This window comes from Bufo bufo, chromosome 1 (genome assembly GCF_905171765.1).
Source record: "Bufo bufo chromosome 1, aBufBuf1.1, whole genome shotgun sequence".
Classification (NCBI taxonomy): domain Eukaryota; kingdom Metazoa; phylum Chordata; class Amphibia; order Anura; family Bufonidae; genus Bufo; species Bufo bufo.
The window spans coordinates 261,562,462-261,578,889 of NC_053389.1; the positions used below are offsets into that span (position 1 = coordinate 261,562,462).

The 16,428-nt window shown below is 43.1% G+C and overlaps 1 protein-coding gene across 3 annotated transcripts in view; it reads left to right on the forward strand.

The window, feature by feature from the left end:
* SHISAL1 (shisa like 1) overlaps positions 1-16,428 on the forward strand; it is a 302,538-nt gene that overhangs the window by 163,684 nt on the left and 122,426 nt on the right. For all 3 annotated transcript variants that reach the window (XM_040439158.1, XM_040439157.1, XM_040439159.1), the window contains exon 5: positions 13,390-13,603. In XM_040439158.1, coding sequence (XP_040295092.1) covers positions 13,390-13,603 — 214 coding nt within the window. The remainder of the gene's footprint in view (positions 1-13,389; positions 13,604-16,428) is intronic.

A 16,428-nucleotide genomic window follows, 5' to 3' on the forward strand; every position in this document is an offset into this window, starting at 1 on the left:
GGATACCACCCCGCTGTTAACATGCTTCATCCCCATCCTCCTCCTCCTCGTCCTCCAGTAGTGGGCCCTGGCTGGCCAGATTTGGACCTGGCCTCTGCTGTAGCAAAAATCCTCTTTCTGAGCCACTTCTAAAAGACTGGCCTGAAAGTGCTAGAGATGACCCCTCTTCCTCCTCCTCGTCCTGGGCCACATCCTCTTCCATCATCGCCCTAAGTGTTTTCTGGCCACTGGCCATGTTGGTGGAGTACTCGAAACAGCGCAACAGGGCACACAGGTCTTGCATGGAGGCCCAGTCATTGGTGGTGAAGTGGTGCTGTTCCGCAGTGCGACTCATCCGTGCGTGCTGCAGCTGAAACTCCACTATGGCCTGCTGCTGCTCGCACAGTCTCTCCAGCATGTGCAAGGTGGAGTTCCACCTGGTGGGCACGTCGCATATGAGGCGGTGAGCGGGAAGGCCGAAGTTACGCTGTAGAGCAGACAGCCGAGCGGCGGCAGAATGAGAACGCCGGAAGCGCGCACAGACGGCCCGCACTTTATGCAGCAGCTCTGACATGTCGGGGTAGTTGTGAATGAATTTCTGCACCACCAAATTCAGCACATGCGCCAGCCAAGGGATGTGCGTCAAACCGGCAAGTCCCAGAGCTGCAACGAGATTTCGCCCATTATTGCACACCACCAGGCCGGGCTTGAGGCCCACTGGCAGCAACCACTCGTCGGTCTGTTGTTCTATACCCCGCCACAACTCCTGCGCGGTGTGGGGCCTGTCGACCAAACACATCAGTTTCAGAATGGCCTGCTGACGTTTACCCCTGGCTGTGCTGAAGTTGGTGGTGAAGGTCTGTCGCTGACCAGATGAGGAGGTGGTAGAAGAGGAGGAGGAAGCCGAGTAGGAAGAGGAGGCAACAGCAGGCAAAGAATGATGCCCTGCGATCCTTGGCGGCGGAAGGATGTGCGCCAAACAGCTCTCCGCCTGGGGCCCAGCCGCCACTACAGTTACCCAGTGTGCAGTTAGGGAGATATAGCGTCCCTGGCCGTGCTTACTGGTCCATGTATCTGTGGTTAGGTGGACCTTGCCACAGATGGCGTTGTGCAGTGCACACTTGATTTTATCCGATACTTGGTTGTGCAGGGAGGGCACGGCTCTCCTGGAGAAGTAGTGGCGGCTGGGAACGACGTACTGTGGGACAGCAAGCGACATGAGCTGTTTGAAGCTGTCCGTCTCCACCAGCCTGAATGACAGCATTTCAAAGGACAGCAGTTTAGAAATGCTGGCATTCAGGGCCAGGGATTGAGGGTGGCTAGGTGGGAATTTAATCTTTCTCTCAAAGATTTGTGAGATGGAGAGCTGAATGCTTCCGTGTGACATGGTGGAGATGCTTGGTGATGGAGGTGGTGTTGTTGGTGGCACATCCTCTGTTTGCTGGGCGGCAGGTGCCAACGTTCCTCCAGAGGCGGAGGAAGAGGCCGAGGCAGCAGCAGAAGAGGGAGCAGGAGGGGCCTGAGCCCTTTCTTGGTTTTAAAGGTGCTTACTCCACTACAGCCCGTGTCTCGCATGTAGATGCCTGGTCATGCAGGTTGTGCTAAGGTTCAGAACATTAATGCCTCGCTTCAGGCTCTGATGGCACAGCGTGCAAACCACTCGGGTCTTGTCGTCAGCACATTGTGTGAAGAAGTGCCATGCCAGGGAACTCCTTGAAGCTGCCTTTGGTGTGCTTGGTCCCTGTTGACGGTGGCCAGTAGCAAGCGAACTCTTTTGGCGACGGCTGCTCTGCTTTTGCACCCTGCTCCCGCTTTTGCTACGCTGTTGGCTCCGTCTCACCACTGCCTATTCCTCCAAACTCTGAAAGTCAGTGGCACGACCTTTATTCCATGTGGGGTCTAGGACCTCATCGTCCCCTGCATCGTCTTCCACCCAATCTTCCTCCCTGACCTCCTTTTCGGTCTGCACAGTGCAGAAAGACGCAGCAGTTGGCACCTGTGTTTCGTCATCATCAGAGACGTGCTGAGGTGGTATCCCCATGTCCTCATCAGAAAACATAAGTCATTGTGCGTCAGTGCATTCTATGTCTTCCACCCCTAGGGAAGGGCTAGGTGGATGCCCTTGGGAAACCCTGCCAGCAGAGTCTTCAAACAGCATAAGAGAATGCTGCATGACTTGAGGCTCAGACAGGTTCCCCGATATGCACGGCGGTGATGTGACAGACTGATGGGCATGGGTTTCAGGCACCAACTGTGCACTTTCTGAAGAAGACTGGGTGGGAGATAATGTGAACGTGCTGGATCCACTGTCGGCCACCCAATTGACTAGCGCCTGAACTTGCTCAGGCCTTACCATCCTTAGAATGGCATTTGGCACGACCAAATATCGCTATAGATTCTGGCGGCTACTGGGACCTGAGGTAGTAGGTTCAGTAGGACGTGTAGCTGCGGCAGAACGGCCACGTCCTCTCCCTGCACCAGAGGCTCCACCAACACCACCACCACGACCATGACCGAGTCCCTTATTAGATGTTTTCCTCATAGTTAGCGTTTACAAAGCAAAGTAAAAAGTGGTTGTCTGTTAAAAATAATTAACCGCCAATAAAAACCCTGATGTAGGGTATTGCACTCTATATTTTTTTTTAAACTCTATATGACAGTGGTATTTGTGGCCTAAATGTGACACTCACTTATGCACGTCTTATCCCAGATGTTCTGTATATCAGAGGCTTTTTTCACCCCAGTAACCAAAAAGCCGTATTTCTGGCCTAAATGTGACAGTCACTTATGCTTGTCTAATCCCAGATGTGCAGTATATTAGAGGGTTTTTTCACCCTAAACAAAAAGCTGTATTTCTGTCCTAAATGTGACAGTCACTTATACACGTGTAATCCCGGATGTGCAGTATATTAGAGGTTTTTTTCACCCTAACCAAAAAGCTGTATTTCTGTCCTAAATGTGACAGTCACTTATGCACGTGTAATCCCAGATGTGCAGTATATCAGAGGCTTTTTTTCACCCCAGTAACCAAAAAGACGTATTTATGGCCTAAATGTGACAGTCACTTATGCTTGTCTAATCCCAGATGTGCAGTATATTAGAGGGTTTTTTTCACCCCAGTAACCAAAATGCCATATTTCTGGCCTAAATGTGACAGTCACTTATGCTTGTATAATCCCATATGTGCAGTATATCAGAGGTATTTTTCACCCCAGTAACCAAAAAGCCGTATTTCTGGCCTAAATGTGACAGTCACTTATGCTTGTCTAATCCCAGATGTGCAGTATATCAGAGACTTTTTTCACCCCAGTAACCAAAAAGCCGTATTTATGGCCTAAATGTGACAGTCACTTATGCTTGTCTAATCCCAGATGTGCAGTATATTAGAGGGTTTTTTCACCCCAGCAACCAAAATGCCGTATTTCTGGCCTAAATGTGACAGTCACTTATGCATGTCTAATCCTAGATGTGCAGTATATCAGAGGCTTTTTTCACCCCAATAACCAAAAAGCTGTATTTATGGCCTAAATGTGACAGTCAATTATGCTTGTCTAATCCCAGATGTGCAGTATATTAGAGGGTTTTTTCACCCCAGAAACCAAAAAGCCGTATTTCTGGCCTAAATGTGACAGTCACTTATGCATGTCTAATCCTAGATGTGCAGTATATCAGAGGCTTTTTTCACCCCAGTAACCAAAAAGCTGTATTTATGACCTAAATGTGACAGTCAATTATGCTTGTCTAATCCCAGATGTGCAGTATATTAGAGGGTTTTTTCACCCCAGTAACCAAAAAGCCGTATTTCTGGCCTAAATGTCACAGTCACTTATGCTTGTCTAATCCCAGATGTGCAGTATATTAGAGGGTTTTTTCACCCCAGTAACCAAAAAGCCGTATTTCTGACCTAAATGTCACAGTCACTTATGCTTGTCTAATCCCAGATGTGCAGTATATTAGAGGGTTTTTTCACCCCAGTAACCAAAAAGCCATATTTCTGGCCTAAATGTGACAGTCATTTATGCTTGTCTAATCCCAGATGTGCAGTATATTAGAGGGTTTTTTCACCCTAACCAAAAAGCTGTATTTCTGTCCTAAATGTGACAGTCACTTATGCACGTGTAATCCCAGATGTGCAGTATATTAGAGGTTTTTTTCACCCTAACCAAAAAGCTGTATTTCTGTCCTAAATGTGACAGTCACTTATGCACGTGTAATCCCAGATGTGCAGTATATCAGAGGCTTTTTTCACCCCAGTATGCCAAAGCTGTATTTCTGTCCTAAATGTGACAGTCACTTATGCACGTGTAATCCCAGATATGCAGTATATCAGAGGCTTTTTTCACCCCAGTAACCAAAAAGATGTATTTATGGCCTAAATGTGACAGTCACTTATGCTTGTCTAATCCCAGATATGCAGTATATTAGAGGTATTTTTCACCCCAGTAACCAAAAAGCCGTATTTCTGGCCTAAATGTCACAGTCACTTATGCTTGTCTAATCCCAGATGTGCAGTGTATTAGAGGGTTTTTTCTACCCAGTAACCAAAAAGCTGTATTTCTGGCCTAAATGTGACAGTCACTTATGCTTGTCTAATCCCAGATGTGCAGTATATCAGAGGTATTTTTTACCCCAATAACCAAAAAGCCGTATTTCTGGCCTAAATGTGACAGTCACTTATGCTTGTCTAATCCCAGATGTGCAGTATATTAGAGGGTTTTTTCACCCTAACCAAAAAGCTGTATTTCTGTCCTAAATGTGACAGTCACTTATTCACGTGTAATACCAGATGTGCAGTATATCAGAGGCTTTTTTCACCCCAGTATGTCAAAGCTGTATTTCTGTCCTAAATGTGACAGTAACTTATGCACGTGTAATCCCAGATGTGCAGTATATGAGAGGCTTTTTTCACCCCAGTATGCCAAAGCAGTATTTCTGTCCTAAATGTGACAGTCACTTATTCACGTGTAATCCCAGATGTGCAGTATATCAGAGGCTTTTTTCACCCCAGTATGTCAAAGCTGTATTTCTGTCCTAAATGTGACAGTAACTTATGCACGTGTAATCCCAGATGTGCAGTATATTAGAGGTTTTTTTTCAGCCTAACCAAAAAACTGTATTTCTGTCCTAAATGTGACAGGCACTTATGCTTGTCTAATCCCAGATGTGCAGTATATTAGAGGTTTTTTTCACCCTAACCAAAAAGCTGTATTTCTGTCCTAAATGTGACAGTCACTTATGCACGTGTAATCCCAGATGTGCATTATATCAGAGGCTTTTTTTACCCCAGTAACCAAAAAGCCGTATTTATGGCCTAAATGTGACAGTCAATTATGCTTGTCTAATCCCAGATGTGCAGTATATTAGAGGGTTTTTTCATCCTAACCAAAAAGCTGTATTTCTGTCCTAAATGTGACAGTCACTTATGCACGTGTAATCCCAGATGTGCAGTATATTAGAGGTTTTTTTCACCCTAACCAAAAAGCTGTATTTCTGTCCTAAATGTGACAGTCGCTTATGCATGTGTAATCCCAGATGTGCCGTATATCAGAGGCTTTTTTTTACCCCAGTTTGCCAAAGCCATATTTCTGTCCTAAATGTGACAGTCACTTATGCACGTGTAATCCCAGATGTGCAGTATATTAGAGTTTTTTTTCACCCTAACCAAAAAGCTGTATTTCTGTCCTAAATGTGACAGTCACTTATGCATGTGTAATCCCACATGTGCAGTATATCAGAGGCTTTTTTCACCCCAGTAACCAAAAAGCCGTATTTATGGCCTAAATGTGACAGTCACTTATGTTTGTCTAATCCCAGATGTGCAATATATTAGAGGGTTTTTTCACCCTAACCAAAAAGCTGTATTACTGTCCTAAATGTGAAAGTTACTTTTGCACGTGTAATCCCAGATGTGCAGTATATTAGAGGTTTTTTTCACCCTAACCAAAAAGCTGTTTTTCTGTCCTAAATGTGACAGTCACTTATTCACGTTTAATGCCAGATGTGCAGTATATGAGAGGCTTTTTTCACCCTAACCAGAAAACGGTATTTCTGTTCTAAATGTGACAGTCACTTATGCACGTGTAATCCCAGATGTGCAGTATATCAGAGGCTTTTTTTAACCCCAGTAACCAAAAAGCCGTATTTATGGCCTAAATATGACAGTCACTTATGCTTGTCTAATCCCAGATGTGCAGTATATTAGAGGGTTTTTTCACTTCAGTAACCAAAAAGCCGTATTTTTGGCCTAAATATAACAGTCACTTATGCTTGTCTAATCCCAGATGTGCAGTATATTAGAGGTTTTTTTCACCCTAACCAAAAAGCTGTATTTCTGTCCTAAATGTGACTTTCACTTATGCATGTGTAATCCCAAATGTGCAGTATATCAGAGGCTTTTTTCACCCCAGTTTGCCAAAACCATATTTCTGTCCTAAATGTGACAGTCACTTATGCACGTGTAATCCCAGATGTGCAGTATATTAGAGTTTTTTTTCACTCTAACCAAAAAGCTGTATTTCTGTCCTAAATGTGACAGTCACTTATGCATGTGTAATCCCACATGTGCAGTATATCAGAGGCTTTTTTCACCCCAGTAACCAAAAAGCCGTATTTATGGCCTAAATGTGACAGTCACTTATGTTTGTCTAATCCCAGATGTGCAATATATTAGAGGGTTTTTTCACCCTAACCAAAAAGCTGTATTACTGTCCTAAATGTGACAGTCACTTATGCACGTTTAATGCCAGATGTGCAATATATGAGAGGCTTTTTTCACCCTAACCAGAAAACAGTATTTCTGTCCTAAATGTGACAGTCACTTATGCACGTGTAATCCCAGATGTGCAGTATATCAGAGGCTTTTTTCACCCCAGTAACCAAAAAGCCGTATTTATGGCCTAAATATGACAGTCACTTATGCTTGTCTAATCCCAGATGTGCAGTATATTAGAGGGTTTTTTCACTTCAGTAACCAAAAAACCGTATTTCTGGCCTAAATATAACAGTCACTTATGCTTGTCTAATCCCAGATGTGCAGTATATTAGAGGTTTTTTTCACCCCAGTAACCAAAAAGCCGTATTTCTTGCCTAAATGTGACCGTCACTTATGCTTGTCTAATCCCAGATGTGCAGTATATAAGAAGGTTTTTTTACCCCAGTAACCAAAAAGCCGTATTCCTGGCCTAAATGTGACAATCACTTATGCTTGTCTAATCCCAGATGTGCAGTATATTAGAGGCTTTTTTCACCCCAGTAACCAAAAAGCCGTATTTATGGCCTAAATGTGACAGTCACTTATGCATGTCTAATCCTAGATGTGCAGTATATCAGAGGCTTTTTTCACCCCAGTAACCAAAAAGCCGTATTTCTGGCCTAAATGTGACAGTCACTTATGCACGTGTAATCCCAGATGTGCAATATTTTAGAGGTTTTTTTCGCCCCTGTAACCAAAAAGCCGTATTTATGGCCTAAATGTGACAGTCACTTATGCTTGTCTAATCCCAGACGTGCAGTATATTAGAGGGTTTTTTCACCCCAGTAACCAAAAAGCCATATTTCCGGCCTAAAGCCTCATGCACACGACCGTTTTTTTTTGCGGTCCGCAAAAACGGGTTCCGTAGTTCCGTGATCCGTGTCCGTTTTTCTTCCGTGGGTCTTCCTTGATTTTTGGAGGATCCACGGACATGAAGGAAAAAGTCGTTTTGTTGTCCGCCCTGCCGTGCGGAGCCAAACGAATCCATCCTGACTTACAATGCAAGTCAATAGGGACGGATCCGTTTGACGTTGACACAATATGGTGCAATTGCAAACTGATCCGTCCCCCATTGACTTTCAATGTAAAGTCAGGAGTCCCTATTATACCATCGGATCGGAGTTTTCTCCAATCCGATGGTATATTTTAACTTGAAGCGTCCCCATCACCATCGGATTTGAGTTATATCGTGTAAACTCAGATCCGACAGTATATTCTAACACAGAGGCGTTCCCATGGTGATGGGGACGCTTCAAGTTAGAATATACTAAGAACTGTGTACATGACTGCCCCCTGCTGCCTGGCAGCACCCGATCTCTTACAGTGGGCTTTGATCCGCACAATTAACCCCTCAGGTGGCAAGTGCGTCCCCCCCTCCCTCCCCTGTATTTAACTCATTGGTGGCCAGTGTGGCCTTCCCTACCCCTTAATTAAAATCCCCCCCACCCCCCCATCATTGGTGGCAGCGGAGAGTTTCGATCGGAGTCCCAGTTTAATCGCTGGGGCTCCGATCGGTTACCATGGAAACCAGGACGCTACTGCAGTCCTGGCTGTCATGGTTACTTAGCAATTTTAGAAGCATTATACTTACCTGCGATGTCTGTGACCGGCCGGGCGCTCCTCCTACTGGTAAGTACAGGTCTGTGCGCGCATTGCCTATAGCACAGGTCTTTTGTGTATGTAGAAAATGTTTCATATCTTTGAGTTCAGCTCATGCAAAATGGGAGCAAAACCGAAAGTGTTGCGTTTATATTTTTGTTCAGTGTATGTAACATCAAGTCTGTATTACAGTGAACACCTACTGTATATCCACAAGTGCTTGCTAGAGCCAACCTATTGCCATCCAAACTACCACCATACCTTTTCATTCATCTGGTGCCACAAACTGCACTTTGTGCTTAATACTGCTGGATGTGCCACAAGTTATATTTTGCACTAAAAACAGACTGTTACACGTTTACCGTACTTCTGGCCTGATTCTTCATTCTACATTTTCACTGCACCTAAGGCTGGTTTCATATCACCATTTCTTGTTCCATTCTTCTGATCCGTCAGAATAACAAAACAGAACAATAACAAAAAAACAGGATCCTGTAAAAAATAATTGGATTCTGTTTATCCAGTATGCACATTTGGCATCCGTTTGAGCGATTTCCGTCTGAGATCCTTTTATTGAGATTGAAAAAAAAGTCCTGAATGCAGTACTTTTTTTTGTCTTAAAAAACTGACCTCAGGAAGAAATGGCTTAAACGGATGCCAAATGTGCATAACGGATGCACAGGATCCATTTAGTTTTTTTTACAGACCCCTGTTTTTTTTCTGTTCTCCTGATTAATCAGAAGAACGGAAAAAGAAACAGTGCGGTGAAACCAGTCTAACCCTAGACCTAATGTAATACACCATGACACAACACCTCATCAGGGCCCATACCACTCCCATCATCTGCACCGTCTACTTAGGAGCTTGCTGCACAGCAACTACTAGACTTGCATAAAAAATTTCTGTGTACACTCATAAAGTAATGAAACGCCTAGTATATTAGCACCTAGTATATTAACAAATCTCAGTATCTTACTGAGAATTTGTGCCAGAATCTAATCCTTTATTTTTACAAGTTGCACAAGAAGGCCATATGAATGTCTTCTGTTTTAGATATTTTTCCTTCCAACAGATTGTAAGATAACTATTTGCCCACAATTCTCCCAGGCTACATACTTGAGATGTTAATGTCAAGTTTAATGGGTTCGAAAAGCTTTCAATGTAAAGGTTAATACTTTAAGGCAAAGAGGACCATTTTCCCCAAGAGGTACTCGGCTAGAAAATGAAATCCTATCATTATATTGTCATGGATGCCCCCTCTTACCCTCCCGCTATGTGGAAAGACATGTTAAAGGTTATATCATACACTATATTATTGTGTGCTTCAAACTCGATTTGTGTTTAGGAGTCAGGCACATTCTGATATGATGAATAGATACCAGCAGTAGGTGGAATAATCATTTTCATACTTACAGCCATACTTAAGATCTTAAAGGACCACTCCAACATTTCATATTTAAAATTGACAGCTGAGCTGTAACTGTGTAATTGTCATCAGAGCTCCCACAGGGCACTGTTATAAGTATAACGTTTGATGTAATATATCTTGTTTTCTGTCTGAATTTAATATACCAATGGCTAGTCAATGTCCCCTGCATGAGTACCATAAGGGAATGGCCATGGTTGCTAATAGCTCCCCATACAATGACAAATAGGCCCTGATTTATCATGCCTTCACTCCAGAATTCTGGCTTCAAAAAGACTAATAGTCTTGTCATAAGACTATGAAACCAATAGATGGCACTGTTCATGAGTAGTTTAGATCGCAAATTTTCCATGCAAATGGTTTTTCAGCTGAAAAACAAGGCAGATTCTGCTCATTTGCATGTTGTTCCCATATGCCCATATTTATGCAAATTAGTTTTTACATGACAAATCTGTATAGAAAGGTTATTGAATATTATGTTAGGACAATCAGAAAACTTTTTGTCACCCTAATGATATTGATCTAGGTGCGCAGGTCCACCCAAGCCATCCAATAGATCTGAAGTAACTTTGAGGCTTACTGGCTCTCAGTCAGATGAGAGCTGGTTTGAAATGTCTCATAGTGCAGATGCTGCCATTGCAAGGTATGCTGACTCAGCCTGTCATCTGTCTCATGGATAGATTGATGGCTTGCATATACCTGGATGTTGGCATAAAGCCTTTGTGTGGTTGTCTATTGTATGTCGTAGATAATAGGAGTCTAAGACACATCCAGCCATCCTCTTAATGCTGGTTCCAAACTATTTTGATGGGGTTTCCATCAATTTCAAACCTTTTTTGTGAACCAGACACCCTCTTTTCTTCAGAGCAGGGGGTGGCTGGTTTGATGCTCGGGTTTCCCATTGACTTTCATTGTATTAAATTGTACTCGAGCACCTGCAGTATTCGGCCGAGCACTCCAATGTGCTGAGCATAGCGATGCTCGAGCCGAACAGCAGTTCGGCCGAGCATGCTCGCTCAACACTACTTATGATAAATTCTCCCCATAGAGTCTCTGCATTGTGCATGATTTCTGTAGATGCTCTCCAGCCCTCATGCAAACTGTGATGCGGCCATCAATGGTAAAAAATGTTAAGTAATGAAAGTAGGGTTTGCCTTGCTACTAATAATGACAGCATGTGAGTTCACAGGAGGGCTGGATAGTATCTACTGCCTTCATGCATTGCGCAGATACACAAAGGACCAACACCATTAGCTACCATGGATGCTTGGGGGGTTTATTTGTGGAAGGAACATTGACCACTCTTCGGCATGCCCAGAACATTGTGAAACCTGTCCTGCTGCCTTTTTAATTCAATAAGGAGACGTGATGTTTCAACAAGATAATGTCAGCCTACATACTGCGCTTGCTGCACAGCATGCTTCTCACTGTATCCAGCAGCTCCTCTAGCCATCTTGATCACCAGATCTCTCCCCCATCAAGAATGGCTGAGACTGGATGGGGTGACAGATCTCCCATACACAGCAGCCAACAGCCACCTTGGCTGAGCTACGGTTCCAAGATGAAAGACCTTGGAATGACATACCACAGGAGGATATCCAGCATCTGTATGACTATTACTGAGCCAGAGTTGCATACTAAAACACAGCAAGGGGAGATGCCACCCAGTATTAATGTGACCCTGCGTCAACATATGACCTGCTGGAGAACTCAAAATAAAGTGTGCACCTCTTTGGTTGTGTGATCACTGACCAAGCACTAATAGCAGTTTTTACTATGTCAATTTCAGCTCAATCTCATTAAAGGGGTTCTGCTTTTTGTTTAAACTGATGATCTATCCTCTGGATAGATCATCAGCATCTGATCGGCGGGGGTCCGACACCCGGGACCCCCGCCGATCAACTGTTTGAGAAGGCAGCGGCGCTCCAGCAGCGCAGAAGCCTTCTCACTGTTTACCGCAGGCCCAGTGACGTCACGACTAGAATGGAGCTTAGCCCCGCCCAGGCCAGTTGATAAGAGTCGTTACGTCACTGGGCCTGCGGTAAACAGTGAGAAGGCCGCGGCGCTGCTGGAGTGCCGCTGCCTTCTCAAACAGCTGATCGGTGGGGGTCCCGGGTGTCGGACCCCCGACGATCAGATGCTGATGATCTATCCAGAGGATCAGTTTAAACAAAGTGCAGAACCCCTTTAAGTTTTCCTGGTGGTTTTATTTCATTTTCCAGTATGCAGCAAGCCCCAGTGGTAGCCAATATAGAGGATGGGAGTGGTAGTGGCCCTTATGTAGTGTTTCAGTTGTGTCACGGTGTCCTACCTCAGGTCATCGGTCCCTGGTGTTCAATGCTGTTGTAGAGGCATGTCTAGCAGTCAATGATCTCTCAAGAAGTACACTACCCAAAAGCAGCCTCTGAGAGTCTGTTTATAGGGCAATAGAGAAGCACCTTTATGCCCTCTATTGTGGCAAGGCCCCGTGTCCAATCAGACCACACCTGTAATCATTTACATAACTGCCTGAAACATAACTGCATGCCAAGTTTTGCACTGCCGCAATCTGAGATTTCTATATTTGGAGTTCCTACCAAACACTTTTCGACATTTCGGATATTTCTGTTTTTAGAGCCTTTCACATTTGTTTTGTGTTAGACCTTCCTGTCTACTGACAGTCAGTGACCGAGATGTTACTGAAAGTTCCCTAGATGTGACCGCATCAAATAGATTGGATGTGGGAACTGTACTTAGCTTAGACCAGATATCTAACCTGGACCCATGCCAGTCCTCTAAACACATGCTTGACGGCTGTTTGCAGTCCATGGGAACTTCTTGGTCCACCTTTTTGATACTATTTAGATATTATTTTTTTTTAGATATGTGTTTTTATAGCCAACTCGTAGTTATATTCGGCTTACAATCATTGCCCCAAATTAGTATCAAGTGGACAGGTGATGAAAAAATAATCAGCAGACTGACCATTTAGGGATTAGAATAGTATTGGTTATAGGGAAGTCAATTTGAGCAGTCCTTAAATATTGCGTACTAGGCTTGCAGAAAAGAAATTATTCTCAAGTGCATTTTTATTGACCCAAATCAAATTTGTCATGGTGCTAGCAAGGAAACCACGATCTTCAATGGTCTGCATTCTTTGCATCGATTTGTCATGGATTTTGGTTCACATGTGCCCCAGATTTGACCCTGTGCATTGCAAAGGGTGAAATCCGTGGTGGATATCCACAGCATTTATAAAATAACATACTGTGGATGTAAAATCCACACTGTATGTCAGTTTACACTGTGGATTTTGTTTGTAGCGTGTGAATGAGATTTCTCATCCACTTTGCTTGTATGGTAAAACACTTCAATTTTCCACACACAAATCGTCAGTGGCAAATCTGCAGCATTTACACCACATGTAAATATACCCTAAAAATGGCAGTGGCAGTTTTGCAATGATAGTACTGTATGTATGCTCCATGTAACTCATAGTTCCTGTGGTAAGGCATGGTATTGCAACTGAAACATATATGGTGTAATTAATTCATGGTGAATATTATGTAGTGTACATTTTTTATAGTAGGCAATACAAATATAGAGGGACTATATAATGCATTCTGAGATCTAACCATACTTTTATATTCCACAGCCTCTTCTGCACACTTCAGAGTTTGTGAGCCGTATACAGACCACAAAGGTCGATATCACTTTGGATTCCACTGTCCACGCCTTTCAGACAACAAGTCGTACATCTTGTGTTGTCACCACAACAACACCGTCTTTAAGTACTGCTGTAATGAGACAGAGTTCCAGAACGTCATGCAGATGAATCTCACGTTGGGTTCTGATGGCTATATGCATAAGTAAGTGACTGAACATTACATCATCCCTTTCAAAATTATTTTAGCATGTAGTTTTTGTCAAATACCCCCATTGCAGCCAGACAAAACAACCAGTTTTCCCTTGGTTTTGACTACAGGTTCCTCTGTATCTTCATAGGGAATGCAGTGGTACATAATAGTTGCCATGTTCCCATATAGATAGGGAAGCATTTGCACAGGACACAGCCAGTTTAGGTCAGGTTGTTTACTTGGCTCATAAATTTGGAAAGTGGTCAAGAGCACATCCTCACCCCCCACACCCATAATATGACCCAGAACTAAAGGCCCTTGAGCTGACCACCCTTTATGCAAATTTCAAACACCTTTTTCTGCTATTTCTTCAAGGAAACAACAGGAACAGACTTCATAGGGGTTGTAATTGTCACCCGGCTTTCCCAAAATGCTCAGTGGATTTTATATTTATACCTCAACTATACATCAACTATCCCTATAGCAGGGTTTTAGAAATCTTGGTGGAAGCAAAAATTGCAGAGATTTACTACTTTCACATTTGTGTTAGAAATGTTCTTCAAGTGTACATTCATATTTATTCAATTTTATATTAATAAGGGATCTGTTTCATTAGGTTTCAATTTCTTGAATGACTGTAGTACAAAATTACAAAATTACATCACTAGGTGGACCTTATAGTATATATTTCATTTGACAGCACACCATGTGGTTAGGCATGGTACTGCAATCAAAATATATCTGTTTTACCATGCAATATTAAGGGATTTTCCAGCATTGTACGTTAATGGCCTAGCCCGGTACTGCCGATTAACTCTTTCAAAGGAACAGGACTGTACAAGACATAGTGGTATGACGCATGTGGATACTGCAATGAATGGGGTGCATGCTGGAGTGGAATCAATGGGGTGCTGGATTATCAGTCATAGAAAACTAGATATTGTAAATTTCACCCTGCTCGTCTCTCAACAAAAGGTTTTCCTCTGCTCTTAGGTTATAGAAATAAAATGAAAACTGTTTAAAGAAAAAAAAAAGAAAGATGAAAAGGTTATGGATCAAACAACTCCTTTCGTCTATTATTCTGCATGACAATCTCTCTGACAGACAGTTGTTCAGCTGTGACTCTATGGCTGCTTCTTCATATGCAGATGAACAAAAGTCATGCTGCATGAACGTACACAGCCTGATTTCCATTTCAATTCTTGAATCCAATTAATACCATTTATAAATAAATCTATAATCCATCCATTAGGCCATTGCTATGGTAACCATGTGGAGCCTAAATAACAAGGCAGAATCACAAGATGGGGCCCAAGCTTGCTGTTTGCTGTGATTTCACTTTCATCTCCCTGTCTGCATGAAATAACCCTTTCCTGCTTGTCTTATATCTTTCAACCTGGCTTATACTGCACATCTGAATACTAGTATTTTTGAATATAAAATTGTCCAGCAGAGGTTATATGAATTTACATTTTTCATACTCTTAATCTCATTTTTTCTGTTTAAGGTTCCACATTTAAATTTATTACTAAAACACAGCGGAGGCAGACATTTGTGAGCTGAACATGCATACAGCCAAAAAGCTTGGTTGTATTCTTCATGTCTTCTCCAACAAGTCTGACAACATCCCAAAGCATAAAAGCATACTGACAGTATAATATTTTTCACAGATGCACCACACATTTTTATAGGTCACAACCTAAAATGAATTCAGGTTCAGAACCCCTATACAAATTCAGGCCCCAGAAAAATACTGCACCCTGCTTAACACCCCAAAGTAACTATAGACTGAAGCCTAGATCACAAAATCAATAAAGACCAGGCCCCTTAACCAAATGCAGACCCCAGACCAGATCCTGTAAACAAATGCAAAGCCCAGACCAAACCCCCCAAACAAATGCAGAGCCCCGACCAGATCCCTTAAACAATTTCAGACCCTGGCCAGACTCCCTAGACAAATACAGACCTCTGACCATACCTCCTAAGCAAATGCAGACCCCCACACCAGACATCCAAAACAGATACAGGCACCACACTATAAATAATTACCGGTCTTCATTCCAGTTGCTTTGTCTACTGGGTGCCACCATAGAAATAACCATGATGACTGGCAACAAAGTCATGGTGTTGTAGGTGGCATCAACCGTGAGTGGAAAAAATTAGTATTTAGTCCTGATGCAACCCAATGCCCAGGAGACTTGCCTCTACTGGAAGTCTTTTTCCTCTGTTTTCTAGATTATATTAAATTTGCCTGAAGCACCGTGGTGGAAATAAAAAGTCACAGGGTTTTCCACTGAAATTAGCTTTCCATGTAATATACTCATCATAATGTGTTAGGCCCTCCTCCAGATAAGCTCTTGTTGTAGTTGCTCTGCATGCTAGCTAATAGATGAGGATTGTGAACGTGAAAACCCTCTCTAGTAAACATGATTCCCTAATACAGTAGTTAAAAATAAGTTTTCTTCACCATTTGAAAGTTGATATCCAATAAAAGTAAATGTCTTTAAAATGGGCTTGTATGGTGTACATCAAGGGGGTGATCTGCTGCACCTTCAGAAGGGCAGATTGTCGGGAATGAGCTTTTGCAGAAACGTTCTTTTCCGATAATCTGCCCATGTAAATCCACCTTAAGGCCTAATGCACACGGCTGTTGTTTTGGTCCGTATCCGAGCCGCAGTTTTGGCGGCTCGGATGCGGATCCATTCACTTCAATGGGGCCGCAAAAGATGCGGACAACACTCCGTGTGCTGTCCACATCCGTTGCTCAGTTCCGTGGTCAGCAAAAAAAATATAACATGTCCTATTCTTGTCCGCGCTTTGCGGACAAGAATAGGCAG